Source organism: Neodiprion lecontei, chromosome 6 (assembly GCF_021901455.1).
Source record: "Neodiprion lecontei isolate iyNeoLeco1 chromosome 6, iyNeoLeco1.1, whole genome shotgun sequence".
Lineage (NCBI taxonomy): Eukaryota > Metazoa > Arthropoda > Insecta > Hymenoptera > Diprionidae > Neodiprion > Neodiprion lecontei.
This window is the reverse complement of record NC_060265.1, coordinates 19,173,377-19,189,976: the sequence shown is the minus strand read 5'-3', so window position 1 is coordinate 19,189,976 and position 16,600 is coordinate 19,173,377. Positions and strand designations below refer to the sequence as shown.

Genomic DNA, 16,600 nt, shown 5'->3' with positions numbered 1-16,600 from the left:
CATCTTGATAAACGGGATTTCAATAATCGAATCAGCCTGTCGAATACAACGAAAATTAGCTATAAGTTTTAAACCGGTCAATTGAGACGCATTAAAACCGATTTTTTATAAATACGACGAGTAAAAGGAAGCAATAAAGGAAGAATTGAAAGACGAGAGCTGAGAATACAATTGGAAATAAAAGATCTCTTTAAATATTGGCCAACTTGAAAGCGAGGAGAGACACTTTGCGGTAGAGATGGAGAAGCGCGAAGCTATTCTCTGAGGGCTTGCAGTGGCTTGAGACGAATACAAAACAGAATTTCCCGACAAGATAAAGCCGGGTCTATCAGCAATCGTTGAAAAGATTGAACAACATTCGGACAGGAACAGAGAAATCGGCATTTGCTTCTTTAAGGAGGTTGGCTGACCGGAAGTTGACACTTTTCAATAATTTCGTAACGAAATAGTCGTTCACTGAGTACTTAGCAAATAATTATCTCCATCAGCTGAGAAGATCTTTCTAAAAATACAAAGATCTAAAATACTAAAATTAGAAACGAACCCTTGGATATCGATGCTAATTCGTTTCAAATTTCTTCAAAATGGTCATAAATGTATTATATTCGTTCGACTTCACTCTGCGATGGTTCATTTTATCAGGTGCCAGTTTCCACAAATTCATTGGAACAAATTTGGTTCTTAGCACTTTGCGCAATTTACTGCTATTTACTGATCGTAATCAATATCGGTGCAATGTTGTGAAATTAAATAATTCACGATTCCAACATGATGAGGAAAAGTTTTTCAGCGAATTTGTGGAAAACAGTTATCTGGATAAAATTTTTTAACAACGAGGCAGCAAAATTTTCAATCATTTTGAAGCGATTTGAAACGAAACATAAATGACTAAATTTCTGCTGAGAATTCCACTATTTTATGCTGCTACATCATTTATTTTTTCTATCGACTCAAATTTTTATCGACCGTCAAAATGTTTGCTTCCAATTTAGTGCCAATATCATTGTTGGTATATCACTGCTGGTGCTATTTGGGAGTTGAAAAGTGTAGCGACCCCCAAACAAAACAACCAACGACCTACAAAATATCTCATTTATATGCCCATTCGGAGAGGCAGCACTCTGGCACCCTTCATTGTCGTTTTACTCCTTGAAATTCGTTTTCACCATTCGAGCTCCACGATCCCCACGAATGTTTGGTAGTCCAAAAGTTATTTCGAGCCAAAGTCACTTCCTCACAAGTTTTGATACAAATCGCACAGCTATTCCTTTCCTGAATCTGTACGTATTTTCAACGTACCTGAAGGAAGAAAGCACATTTGTTGCCGTGCATCAAATCAGCAAACATTTCACATACATCTGAAACTCAGAAGTTGATTCAGAAACAAGTTAAGAATTCAATTAAAGCCTTTAGACAGATATCAAATCAGGCAAGTAAGAAGTGCGAAAAAAATACGCTAATTCTCTTTTCAACGTTAAAACGAAAAATAGAAATCCCCCGCAGAGATTTCAAAGAGATAGCGAAAGGCTGCAGCACGCGATCAGAGTGGCCGCGTGAGCTTGCGAGGATTCCGATTAGAGGTTTTATGCTGATGTGTTTTTTATGATATTTTTAACACCGAAAGGAAATTCGTGTGTTTTCACGAAATATTCCAACACTTCAGCAGTGTTCGATAAATTGATCCTAATTTCTAATCGGCTTTTGAAATTTATTCATCCTGGGGAAAATCTTGAAATATATTTTATATCATACCTCAGCTGGTTGCGCAGGACGTGCAATTTTGCCCTCGAGCTTCTGAAGACATTAGAATAAGCGTCGACGATATGCAATCACACAATTTTTATGTATGAGTGTACGTGTATATATATATATATATATATATATATATCCTATAGAATAAATTATACAAACGCAGAGCTGTATACCATAGCTTATTTGCACGAGGAATTTCCGCAAGCTTTATACATATGTAGAACGAAAAGGATTCGCAAATTATTCTCGCTGACTCAAACACGCGAGAGTATTAGTCCGAGAGTTTGTTTTCATTTATTTTATTTTCCTTTCAAATACATTTTCACATCGCATGAACAAAACAATTATATTATCTTATCATTTTGCATCTGCAAAATATACAATGGGAAAATGACAATGTGTTCGTCCCTATTGTCTACACTATAAGTACAAAAATAAACAACTGGTGCATTAATTAACCACAAAGAGTGATAGAAAAGTGATATCAAATATTAAAAACTGCATGCATAGTAATTTAAGAATAAAATATCGTGCGTTCGAAGATGTTGAAAATAAGAGCAACCTGTATTTCCAATGAATGAATTGCGAACGAGATTCTTTTATCTCAACTTCAGCGACGATGAAACCACGCAAAAAAATAATTGTGGAACGATGTCTTGGTCCGAAGTGACCGTTGAACAAAAAATGAGAAAAGTAAAGGATGAGGAAATAATGAAGCCAAATTGTTTATACAATAGAGATGGCGAGGGGGAAAAAAGAACGATAGAGAACATACAAGGCGACCCTGAGCAGTCTGTAATTCGGTGAAACGAGTTGAAGCGTTTGCGTACCGGTTCAACGAAACATGAATAAAAGATGAATTCATCTGGTTGAGAAAAGGTGGAAAGGAGCTTTCGTCCGTCGGAGTCTGCACGGTGTGTAGGTAAGAGCTTCGGGCGAGGCTGGTATTGATTCCGGAAAAATTCCGTAACAAAACGTCGCTCCGCGGCTCGGCAGCAGGTATCGCGTGAAATATAATAGGGGGCCAAGATTTTGTAGGTCATGCCACCTCCTCTCACCTTAACCTCCGGCCCTCGACTTGACCTGGCGCAATCCAGAGGCCCAGACGATAGTCGAGGGCCAGCAACTACCTCCCGTCGGCGCCGAGTAATTCGCTCCGAGATTTCGCCCCTCACGCTCCGGGGCAGTAATTCCTTTCCCTTGAATTTTATCGCCGTTTGAGCATCGGGAAAAGTGGACTTGATCCGAATTTGACGGGGCGAAGAGGAGGAAGAGACAGCTTTCGTTCTCACCGCAAGCAATTCGGTCCAGCGTTCAAATGAAATCTTGGCTATTTCGACAAATTTCAATTACACCATTCACTCCACTCGACTGGATGCGGATCAAGGAAAAATGTGTGCTCACCGTTGACCGTCGTAAAAATTTTACATCGTGTACTTTTCACTGCAGAGTTGTACGATACGAGTCGATACGTTGTAGCGTGGAACTGCTGGGATACGTGTCGTATCGCCTGTTTCAAGAAATTTACAATCATATGTCCCAAGTGAGTTGTAACACTTTTATGCCGAACGAATGTGTGTAATCATGCATACGCAATTAACTCGACTGTTTATGAATTTATTCGTCGATCGTATCAACTCGGTGCACCAGGAATTTACCAATTATAACACTGAGGTGAAATATAAAGACCGCGTTGATATTTCAATCGTCATTTCGAATCCCAAGCCTCCCGGGTAATATACATGTAATTACTTTGCGGTTTAACGTTGACGTAAATATTTCATAGAATACAACTACTTTGAATTACTTTGTAGTTTTTAGGGTCTGGATGTTTCGTTTTATCTAGGATTTCAAAGACGAAGCCTTCAATTGTGTTGACTGTGCGTAATTTACGGAATGAAAAAAACTTCGCCAACAGCAATATTGTATGCGAGTACCTTATACTCTCGTTTTGTGCAAAATAAGGTCGTCAGTCTGACTTCGAACTATGTAGCATTGGCGTAACTTATACACGAAGAAAATTCACTGGTAAACGATATTAAATACGGGTTGTGGAATCAGTTGCAATCAGTGCCATTGTAACGTGACCTTTCGGTGTACAAAGACAGAGAAGTACGAATAAACGCGACGGAAAAAAACCGAGCAATTAATTCTATCTGCTTGATTATTTAATCAGATGCCAGAAGGCGAAACGAGATGGAGGACGTTTTGTATGAGAATAAGAAACGCAAAGCAGCGTGAAAACGTTGAAATTAATCAATTCCTCTTTTTACAACAATCTACGTCGAGGAACGTTTATTTCTTAGCGATGAAAAAAAGGAAAAAAAAAACAGACCATCCAAAAAAAAAGGAAGCAAAAAGTCGGAGCAGCATTCCTCGAGCTCCGCCTTCGTTCCTTGATTAACGGATAGACGAGACTTTGGAAAGACTCGATTCAAAGCATAATGTACACCATTAGTTAAAATCGAATAACTTGATTACACCTCGCGACGTTGCTCGAATTAATTTCATCTCAATCTGGATGCGAATCACGCCTCTCGCTTCCTATTTTCTCGAAAGGATTTTTCCTCCGTCCTTCTTTCCTCGGACCAAAGATAAGAAGAAAAAGGAGCAAAACTCGCGCATGAACGAGCCATCTCACAACGGTCCTTTGTTCCCACGACGCGTCAATCCTTTGAAAGTAGAACAGCGTCTCCCCGAGACATTGTCGGATGACGAGAACCGCGAGGTGCAGGAAATTTACGAGCTTACGTCACAACACCGGGAGTAAACGGCCCCCAGGTACGAGTAAAGATATAGAAAACGATATTGCGTCCTCCGTAAGCAGCTTTCCACGGACCCAAAAGACCCGGCTGCTCGATGCCTGTGTGACCAAAGCCAAGAGCGTATGTTTGCTACTTCTTACGATTAGCAACATTTTTCCCAACGTTGTAGTAGTTTTTCGGTATGAAAACCGGCTCGAGCGATTGAAATTTGCGAATACTTATTACGGTATGATTATCCAGTGTGTAAACGTACACCGATCGTTAACCGTCGCGTTATTCGTATGCGCAAGCATATCTGGCTGGATTCCACGAGACGTAAGAAGTCTTAACTAAAGACGTCTGTATTCGGGCTGCTTAAACTTTTTCCGACAAGACGATCGTACAGATACCTAGGAAAGTTCGCGTGAACTACGCAACCGAATAACTCCGAGTCACGAGCTAGGCACGCCCTATAGATGTAATACCCACTGGGAGTGTTAGCTCAAGGGGAGGCATCAATTGGATAAATTAATTACGCCACGGTGCGAACCGTAGCAACCCGTTTGCACGATCAGGTACAAGGTGCGCTTAGGCGTATAAACGTACATTATGTATACGCAGATGTATTTATGGACGTTGAATATTGAGGTGGGATTATTCCGTCATCCGGGGACATTTCACGAGCAGCTTTAGCGGCTTGAGGCACTCGAACATTAGAGCTAAATTTACGCACGACCTTTCCGCAGTTACTTTGAGAGAACGTTATGAGTACTGAGTTACCAAAGGGAACCGTCTTCGTCTTAGAGTCTGCAACACCGGATTGTATAAAACTTTTTAATTAACGCTATTTGCTGCTTTATTCAAAAGAACAGAAGAGAACGAGCAACGGCAATTTAGTCATCTCAAAACAAGTCTTGTAAATCCTAAACTCCTGTACTTATAATTACATCCAGCTGGACGTAGTACGAAACGAAATATATAATGCAGAGGAGGGCAAACAATTAAGTAGGTTAAAATAAGGCACTTTGTATCAAGACTTTGGTTGTTTTATATATATATATATATATATGTATATATATGTATATATATGTACAGGAATATGTCGATTTTCATTTTGATGTAAAACGACGAGAGCCGTAAGCGAACTTCAAAACATGTATTAAAATTATTTTAAACAGCATGTATAATAGCACCCTGCGTTGAACTATCTTACAAAGTTTTTAGAGACTGATCTTTCCTTACATTATGCGATACGTTGTATTTTAAGTTTATTTGACTAAAGTTCACTTTGAGATTTAACAAATTTCACCTAATCGTTTACGACCTTATTGGAAGAGAATTTGAAATTGGAACAAAGTTTTAACGGGAATTCAGAAGAATGGGAAAGCTTGTAGGTAAAATGACTAGGTAAGGCGAATTTGAAGTTTGAAAAGAGGTAGCAGGCCACTATCGAACAAGGAACTTATCAACGACTTGACATTCCCCTATCCCCCGAAGTCACCCGGTACACTTCTCTTGAACGAGTAGGCACTAAAAGGAAGAACTCAAAGAAGAGTGTTTTCCAAGTCTCGCGGAGAGCATGGATCAATCGAACGAACCAAGTGTTCCGGGTTCGGATCCATCCAAGAGAGAGAGAGACAGAGAGACAGGTTAAAATCGCGAGGATAAAGTATATACAGGTATAGACGATATTGACCCTTGCTGTACAAGGACAAGCGAAATTGGTTTCCAGTTTACAATAGGCCGAACTTGATTCCGGTGGATTTTCCAAAGGATTTTCCACTCGGCAGTTTTTTTTCCCCCTGACGCAGAAGAGAAAGTCGCTTCACGACTCGCGTGGTTCACTCGGATGGACCCGTCCCTGTATTATACCGAGTTTTTCACTCTTCGGAAAGTCAGAGCTGGGAACTCAAGTCCGAGACAACTAAACCCCGATTAATCGATTTCCCGAGATGGACTTCTCCAATGCGAAATGGGATTCTTTGTTTGAGAAGGAGTGTTTTACAAGCACAGAGTTGTGCCGGCCGAATTCTACGCGAAAAAAGAAGAAGAGACACTTTATTACAATACAGCATCGATATATTCCCAATACATTCATCCAAACCTCTGGGTCTAGAGTTTTCCGAGTCTTAAATCGTTCAAGCCCTAAATTTTTCGCGACATCGATTTCGACGGTAAAATAAACTCGTTGAAAATACGCCACGAATTCTGTCAACGTCGGCGTGTATAACTTTTGCGGAAATGGATGCCTTTACTCATACCGTATCAAAGCGTAAATGGAACTGAGGCGAGAGTATGGATTCTTTGCAAGAGTACAACAACGTTTTGTCATTTTGCGTAAACCGTTACAGCTGAGACTCTCTCTTTCTCTCTATCACCGCGCCTGCATCGTATAATACAAAAGTGTGTATTATAGAGGGTTACGTATTGTTATGTATACAGGGAGGGCTTCGCCGCAATATCTCGTTACGACGACGCTGTACTGTGAGCGAGTATCCTGAAAAGATAAGGCTTACGCAGCTGATGAAAATACGAGACAATGTGGTTCATGGAAGAGTTGCAGCATTACGTCTAAGAGCGAGCGAGCTAGGAGGGCTCGTCGAGCGAATATACGAGGGGCTGATTACATTTTGTTTGTCAAAGAAAAGTCGTTATGCTAGGAAGTAGATGATGGATATAAATTGCCAATAAAACGTGAGAAGATAATGACAGTGAACGATTACGAAGCTTACGCTAACTTGAAAAGTGAATCCGCAACAATCGATCGAATCGTTTCGATTTACGGATACTTACCGACGACTAGTGGTCACCTTTGTTACGATACAGATAAAGTTCACTGACTTTTACCAGAAATTGAAACTGATTCTTCCGTTAAATTTGACGGAATACGATTTCGGCACGAAGCGGCACCATGGTTAACAATAATACCGTTACCTACTTTCAACTTGGAGATAACAGTACAATTCAAAGGAGTGGCGAACAGTTTGAAAAGCTGCAATTTAAAAGCTTAACTAAGCTGACGGAACTAGCCCGAAGTTCGCCACAGGTCTGAGGCCAGGACCTTTGCATCGGCGGGGAAACAAGGATCGTATGTATAAATAGTCGTCCGCGCGAAAATTAGGAAAGACGGGGAAAGTAGGGATTAGCGGCTTCCCGTGTCCCGGTACGGCCTGGAGACAACGAACTCTGGTGTCCATCCGGACCGGGAGTTGGACGGGAAGCAAGAAAAAGGAAACGCGAAAAAAGATCCCTTCCTAGCTCTCGCTATCTCTGTTTTCAATCCATCGTAATGAGAACGAATGTCTCCTTCTCTTCATCGTTTCGGAACGAATGTCGTTCCTGCAATCCCATTTTAATCTCTCACCTGGAGTTGGAACGACGAAAAAAGTAAAATAACAAAATAAAAATACTTCGAAACCGTTCAACAATTGTATGCATATACATATTCTCATTGTATACATACACACATACATGTTATGTATCGAAGTCTAAAAATGACAGAATATACATTTCGAAATTAAACCCAGAGTTCGACGATATGCAAACCCTTCGGATACATGATATATTAAGGATGGATTCATCCGGCCGTACGAAAGACAAGTTAAGGAGCGAGAAAATTCTAGCGTTCTACTCTAGAAATAACTATTTGTGAAAATATTTTTATACTTTATCTTTAAAAATCTTTCTGGTTAATAAAATCAACCGAAAAACATGAGAATTGGATTGAAAACAGTATAGTTCAATAATATTATCATACTTTCTGCTTATAAAAACCTTTTCGTAAGGTCGTTGATACATTAAGTAATCGTGTTACTCAAATTTTATCAGATTCGCTTTCAATACATTATAGTACAGATACGTTGTTTTATTCGCGTTGATCATTATTAGCACAAACAAAACTACCTACTGGAGACTTTTAAACAGTTTTCTCTCTGACCCTAATACTTGATTCAGACCGTAAAACCAATCCATCCTTAACCGAACGTTAAGGAGGCAAAACCTGACCAGACTAACGAAGTATGAGGAAGTATTACCGATAAATTCTAAAGTATTAAGAGTAAGTAAGTGTAAAACGTACGTCCTGTTTAGCGAGAAAAGCCAGGCGAAGGTAAAACGTGTAGAAGGAACGTCCTTGAACTAGTTTTTGGTCCGTCCCATCTGATAACGGGGCAAGTTAGCTCGTTACTTTACGAGGTAAGTTTCAGGAGAGATCGCGTATAAACGCGCAGTATTGGATGCGAAAATCCTTGCGGCAGGACGAAGAGAGAGAGATACGGTGGAGGACATCTTCAGGAAGGATAGGGATTACGGCAACCCTAGATTACGAGGCAGTGACTCGGATATTATATTGCCGGAGAATTGCTTTCCTGGGAGGCATTAGCTGTGTGCGATGTTCTAATTACGCGTGTAATAAGGCCTTGTGTAGCGGCGACGAACGCCGCCCCAGAATCCACGGTCCAGAATATTGATTGGGCAATCTGAATCCAATCACTGCAGGTCGAAACGCGCTTGCAGCCGGCTCAAACAGCTTCTCTGCATCTCTTTGCGGGGCACCGACACTTACATTAATCGAGCCGCTGGACGGAATCCGACTATAAAGGACTTCGATCAAAATCTGCGGCAGTCAATCAGCTTGGCGAACAGAACCGAAAACTATACCCTGTGATTCGATATTACAGGCGGAATTAAAACGCGAGCAAGTTCACGTTCAGTCTTTTTTTACTCACTATGATCGTGTTTCGGCGGAATTTCAACGCAATTGGGGATCCCAGGGTTAGTTTAGATTTTGAAAATACAAATCATTATACCTTTCCTAAATTTCCTAAATTTTCCACCATTTTTGAGCAATTTGAAATCAAGAATTTTAGAATCTTTTTCTTGCATTTCAAGCAAAATCCTCATAGCTCTTACGAATAAATAAATTTGATGAATTACTCTGAACACGCGACAATCTCGCGAACAAATCGACGAAAGTGATTAATTCCCAACTGTCCAACCTCCTCGACAGTCAATTTCCGAATTTTCCGAACCATAAATGACCGAAACAGTCGCGTATATTCCCGCAATCAATAAATCAATAAAATGCAAACTGAATTCCCGTTTGATTCGATGGGCTAACCTGAGACCCTTTGCTGTTTCAGGTAACGTGGATCCGGCGCAGGGATCGCCAACTTTTGACCGTAGGAGCAGCGACGCATTCGGTGGACAGTCGCTTTGTGATACGACCCTCGAGCTCGGACTGGGCTCTCCTAATCAGAGGAGTCACTTTTCAGGACGCCGGGGTCTACGAGTGTCAGGTGATGCCATCAACGGCTATTTGCCCTCCCTGCATACCAATTACGATATATCCGAAAGCCGCCCCGCCGGACCGCATAAGCTGTCCGCCCGAATTAAACGCGCGTTTAAATATCAGTTAAAAAGAGATTAGCCTAGCGGGGAACAATTAGCGACGGGTCATTAGAGCTGACATATCGGTCAGCCTGGCCTTAGATTCCAAAGGTCCGCCCCGTGGAAATGTCAGATTCGTGCACGAAGGGAAGTCAAGAACTCAAGGATGGCTAGTCCGGGGTCAAAGATCTTCCGTATATATTCCGAAGATCTCAATTTGGTGATTTTCACATTCTCCTTAGTACCAGCTCTGACGTGAAACGTCCTTCTCGCACTTTCTTTTTCCTTCAATCGTTCTCTACTCAGAATGCCGAATGGAACAAAACAAGGAACCACCAGAGAAAAGTCTATTAGCATAGAAGTATTAGTCACGGAACTATACGCCATTTCCAAATTGTTTACGGAAATGAAGAGATTGGATAGAAAACTTTTTATTTACACGGATAACTCAGCGATGGTTTGGCCCCGTTTTTTTTTTTTTTTGTTTTTTTCTTTTGAAACCCCTATCAGTTCGAAGTTTAGGAAAGTCAATCGCCTGAATTCCATTTATATTCGTTTATCCGTTTTCGAGTTTTATCGGACAAAAAAATGTTCATTTTCGCAAAAGCCTATGGATTGAGTTCGACAAGTTTTGATAAAAATGTAAACAGTTTTCAGTTAGAAATAATCGCGTTAATTGAGACCAAGATATTAAAAATACGTTTATTCATTTTCGAGATATTGTTTGGCACGAAAGAATCGATCTCTGCACTCAGGTGTCCGTTACAGGAATTAGTGGTTAAAAAAACCTTTATCTACATACGTAAACGTGGATACCCAATGAGAACTCGACTTGTCATTCACGGGGTCATTATAATAATAACTTCCTGGATCTCTTGGAAAAGCGGAAAGTTACAAAACACAGTATACATTATTGCCCTAATTTGAATTTTTTCGTGATAAATGGGGGATTTAGGTCCTGTTTGCAGACTCTTCTTCGAGAGTTTATATCCCGTTGAAACACCAGCGGGTGTACGTTTGAGTCCGGCCAATGGACAATAAAACAGTCGTTAAAACAGTCGTAGAGCTAACTTCAGAAGACATAGACACACACAGTCGCATATATGTTACGAGAAGGAGGGCGATGTAAATTACGGCTAACTTCCTGCGGCCAAAACCTGAAAATATCAAGTTTGCAGTTCTGTCTGAAAAAAGTCGCGATAAAAGTGGCTGGTGTGAATTACACTCTGGAACTATTTTTGCGGTCACTTCGAAGATTTAGACATCATATGTCGTTAGATCGACAGCAAATTATAGTCTACAGAAGTCCGCGCCAACATTTTTCCTTGGTACACGTAAAGTTTTTGCATCATTTTGTTTCCTCCATCAGGTCGGTTGATTTTCGATCATTACTTCGGTTCCGGGATCATATAATTTCACCGTACGCTTGCACGACGCGAACCTCCTAGCAAAAAACAATGCCCAGAAAAAGGTGGTTACAAAAGTTCTTTCCAGGTCGCCACGCACCCGGTCCAGCAGAATTTCGCCCGACTGAAGGTAACCGAGGCATATGCCATAATACCTGGAGCACCAGACCTCCATGTCAAGCAAGGCTCGAGCCTACGTTTGGAGTGCCAGCTGATGTCGTCGACGGAGCCGCCGGTCTATTTATTCTGGTATCGCCAGGGCAGGATGATCAACTACGACGTGGAGCCTGGTGTCAGGGTGGAGGCGACGACGACGGGCTCCATATTGGTCGTTGATAAGGCGAAACCATCCCACGGTGGCAACTACACTTGTGTCCCGAGCAACGCGAGGCCAGCATACGTCATAGTTCACGTTATCGAAGGTCAGTAGACAGGCCAGAAGGCTTCGAGACCACCGAAATTTTTCCAAGCCCCCAAAATCGACCTACCGCGCATTCTAACTGTAAAGATTTCAAATTTCCCGCCTTCGCGCATGAGCAGTAGATAGATCGAGGTTCACCGAATGGTTTCAGTAGTCCGGAAGCCCTAAAACTTATCGACTAAGATGCGCTTGGGCCGGAGTAGCCAAGTGCAGTTCACGTACGTGAATTTTCACCCATATGAAACGGGGTTAAATTATTCACAGATATTTCGCCTCGCTGAACAGAGATGAAAAATTTATTGCCTGTCTTGAGGAATACGCCGACGGATGGATACATGCCTCGTCACCCGTAACCGTATATCTGATGGAATATGAAACATTTCAAAATACCTCGCTACCACCCAGCAGCAGTCATGCTAACATTGAATTAGAGTAAAAAGGGTCTCGCCCGAAGCGAAATTGTTATTCCTCTCGCGCCTCACCGATCGCACTCGACGATCTTGAGAATGATGATACATACCTATATATAAATTGTGACGATTTGTTTTAACTACTTGTGTATATCTAATGGATCATTTATTTCGTCAATATCCGGAGTAAGGGTGAAAAAGTATATTGTAAATCATGATTTTGCTTAATTGCACGGACGAGGTGAAAATTAAAAACACGTTCATTTCTTTAAAAAATAAATAAATCAGGGGTGTATAATTGTATAAATAAAGTTGCAAAAATTACTCACTTTGAATCATTCATTCGTCCATCAATTAATTCGCAAGATTAAAATACGCGTTTCATGCATAGAATGCTTTTTTATATCAATGCATCTATAACTAGTCTTTTTTTTTTCAAATCATGGTTACTTTTGTTGACCCTTTTTATTTTACTTAACTTTGATTTCGTTTATCGTTGTCGAAGTCGGTTCCGCAGTTTTCATTTTCGTAGACGGCTTTTCACTTTTCGTTGCTGATACACTTTATAAATTTCTCAACTTTTGACTTGTTTTTGAAAAACTTAGACTAGAAAGCATTGATGAAGTTGACAGGCACGTTGTGAAATTGTCAAAGAATAATTGAAATGAGAACTACCAGGTATTGAGTCACTGTTCTTCCTTCGGCGTCTTCTCGTAGAGTCCCCTGTTTGAAACGGATTTCCTCTCCCACCTAATCCTTGTCTCAAACGCCGAGTCCGGCTTGACACAGTAATGTTCAACTCTCACAATATGTACAGAATACACCTGTAACCTTAATTCGAACGTCGCGCAACGTGACGTTTCCCCGTTTCTGTGCATAATTTTCTTAATTTAAAATGATTGCAAAGTTATTTTTAAACACAGAAGACATCGAAGCGGGTCCGAGGATTAACGATTCGATGTTGAAAATCCGTCTCTGGCGAAGCGGCTCGAACCGTTATTCAAATTCGCGTCATTTTCAATCGGATATTTATTGCTTGAACCGGGTAAGTATCGAACCTATAACCGTACAACAGGCGATAGCGTGGAAACGACCCAGGCAACGCTCCCTCAGGGCAACGCGATGAAACCGAGATGAAATATCTCTGGTAATTTGAATACACCAAGTTAGCTGCAACAAGGGGATGAGAGCTCGCCCAGCCGCATACACACATAAAACAATTCCCCGTTCATTGGTCATTCGGCGAGGGTTGTTACATGTACGTGTATAGATAATATGTATACACCTGTGTACCGTAGAAAATTGTAGGCAAGTCATAATCAGGAATGAAGCTTCCAATGGACTCCCGAGTAGGGAAAAAACGAGACGGTGGGTGCAGCACTGAGAGAAATTTTTAGTTCCGGTTAACGCTCGGTCCTTAACTATTTTCATTTTTTACCACAATCGAAAAATTCGAAAAAAAAATAGTTCCAGGTAGAAAATGAAAATTAGTTTTCTAGCTGTTACCGGAAAATCTAGTATCCGTTACCATTCTTGCTCATTGCGATCACTGTTACGATATTTTCTTGTAACTGTTGCGAAAATTTAATGCTTGTGCAACAATAAATTGATGTCAAAGCCTTATCTAACTAAGAAAGTAGAGTAAATCGAAGAAACTGATTTTGCATTGCAATTACCAAAAAAGGATCGACAATAGCGCAAAACGTGTATCTCGTGTTTCGTAATTCCAACAATATTCAAACAGTTGACGATACCTGTTTTACTGAATTTTTCTAGTCACTATGACAACTATAATGTTTCTCACTGAGGTTACCAGGTTTTCGAATTAGCATCCCGCAGGCGAAAAACGTGTCTGCTTCACCCCCTCGGTGTGATATTCGAAGTTTGGCACAGCGATGCCGCCGGTTATGTATCTGATCCATAAACACCCCGGGAACACGAGGGTTCTTCGTATCTGAGGAAAACGCTGTTAGAACCGTTCAACAGCGCGACGGGTTTAAACTTTTGGGATTCAGATTAGCCCTGTGCACCGCAATCTGCCCGATGCCAATTACAAGTAGAGGGAAAACAATTTTCCACTCCACGCGTTACTAATCCGTTCATAGATTTTCCTCCGCGCAACCGCGTTCATTTCAAAGACACGGAACGCGCTCGGGGCGGAATCTTGCCGAGGAAGGGCTTGCATTAAGTATTCATTAAATCGGCCCGGGTCAGGCGATACTCCCGGGTCATCAGATTAGCAATGCGTTCATCGAAAAGACGCGGCTGAGCGGAAAACGGCTCGGCAAATACTCGCCGCTTTGCAGGGATCAAAGAAACCTCCCCGTCAACCCCGACGATATCACGAATTATAAGCGTGAGGGGGGTCAGCTGATCTCATTTTCGTCAATGAAAACAGGCTAATCCGCCCGAACGAATCGAACCTCTGTACATCCGTATTTCGATATGGTGGTGAAAAATCACGTCCGAGAACGACTCGAGCCGCACCCTCACCTTTGCTTTATTCTTCTATTTTCAGAGGAGGAAAAACCGGCGGCAATGCACGGGGGCGATCGGCGAAATCTGAGCCCCGCCATTCTCGCGAGTAACTTCCTCGTCTCCCTGCTGGCGACGGTCAGCTGGAGGATACCGAGTTTTACGAGCCTCTATCCCACGTGAGAGGGAAGCATCGGTTTAGGGAGGGCCACGCGTTTCTGACCGAATCCCCGACGGCCACTCGGAGAAAGAAACTTGACCGAAGGTAACGAACAGTCTTGTTGTATGTGGGACGGTTGTTACCTCCGCAGAGAAGGAGGATCAGGAGGAAGAGGTCCGAGGTCAACGATCGTTCTCCGGAAGGCGTCACGGGCGATTCAACGCCGCAGTTTCTAGGTCCGTATGTATACATATATATTTATTGCTGCAAGGAAGAGGAAAGAAGAGCCGGAGACTCACCGATCTCCGCAAGATGAGTGCCGATCTACCCTAAATTCGTCTGCTCGTCTCAACTATCCAGATACCTATACCAAAAACCCGAAAGGAGAGGAGAAAAAAAAAAAAGAAGTACCGAAACCCATGTAAATAACTGACGTATGCTATGAAAATATGATTATATTATTAAGAATAAAAAAGTATTTAATAAACGGAATGCCAAAGCAAGCTTCGAGCAAGCTTCTCCTCTCGTACCTCGACCCAGCCCGAATTCAATAATATGTAAACATTGACGTTTAATTAATCGACAGGTCCTAATTCGATTCGGTGATAGCTCTTACCTGCAACCTGAATTAAAATTATCGACTCGTTCGAGGACTTATGATAATTCTGTACCAATACACAGATAATTTATTCCGGTCACGAACGAAGCGATCGAATGATTAATTAATTATGTTTATATGTGCAAAAGCTTCCTTTCACCTTGCAAGCTTGCCAATAAAATGCATGGAATTGTAACAGAATAATACATACCTACATGCTCTAATTGCATACGTATAAACCGGAGATCGCCTTTTACCTTAAACGCGTCTCTTTCGCCCGATTACTCTGATAGATTAATTTCATGCGACTAATTGCCGAGACCGACGATCAATTGCTCATTTTATGTTTTGACCTCCGTGTCAAGGGGGGCGTTTATGTATCGTATCATCGAATTATTCCGCATCGCACTCTTTGATCCGTTCCACATTTCAACAACGTTTCGCCATTCGGTTTTGTAAACCATTAATAATTGAGTAAAGAGTAATACCCGGAGGAGAAATTAGTTTTTCATACATACTCGGATATTTTTCAATTAAATAAATCAATCTCCTGAAAATTAGAGTTCAAAGATCGAACGGCTAAAGTGAATTCGGCCTCAGCAGATCGATACACGCGATGATTGTAGCAGACGTTGATATAAAACTTTGGCAGAATTGACTTATACGCGTAGTTCGCTCTCGGTTCGGAAAGAGAACAAGGTTAGATGGGAAGAGGAGAGCTAGTCTGGTCAGTAGATATTTCCCCCTGAAACGTAGTTAGTTCGAGAGTACTTGAGGCCTATCGATGCTTTATATTCCCATGGCCACGGTGCCTCGGTTGGTCGTTCGCTTCCCTTATTTCCCGTCTTGAAAACGGAGGATGAGTATGAGAATGAGGAAGAGGAGGTGGAGAAAAACTTTCACGATAAAAGCACGAAACTCTTTTACGGGTGGTAAATTGAAACAGGAATGAAATAAAGTGATATATTACCTCGTTCTCACGTCTTTTTCCGCAACAGGAATTGCAACCCTTGCGCAGAACACAGCTGTAACGGAGTAAAAAAAAAACGAGTCCTAAAACGAAAAATCCTGCAAATGGACACCGACCTACAGAGCTTCTAATAACGACCTTCGCACTCGATTTTACAAATGCGAACTTCGAGCGACCGAGATCGCAAAATTTACGATGAGGAGGGCGCCGCTCGTCAGTAAAGAAAAGCCCGCGGCCTAAAGGCTTTGAAATCAAAGTTTTTGGGATCAATTACAA

General features: G+C 41.5%; 1 protein-coding gene across 3 annotated transcripts in view; it reads left to right on the top strand.

Annotated features, from left to right (window-relative positions):
- LOC107225482 (limbic system-associated membrane protein) overlaps positions 1-15,209 on the top strand; it is a 54,890-nt gene extending 39,681 nt beyond the window's left edge. For 2 of the 3 annotated variants that reach the window (XM_046744278.1, XM_015665965.2), the window contains 3 exons: positions 9,638-9,793; positions 11,379-11,712; positions 14,640-15,209. In XM_046744278.1, coding sequence (XP_046600234.1) covers positions 9,638-9,793; positions 11,379-11,712; positions 14,640-14,779 — 630 coding nt within the window. In that variant the 3' untranslated portion in view covers positions 14,780-15,209. Of the gene's footprint in view, positions 1-9,637; positions 9,794-11,378; positions 11,713-11,975; positions 12,431-14,639 lie in introns of those variants that run through there. The other variant, XM_046744279.1, reaches the window with a different exon arrangement.
- Positions 15,210-16,600: the final 1,391 nt, after the last annotated feature.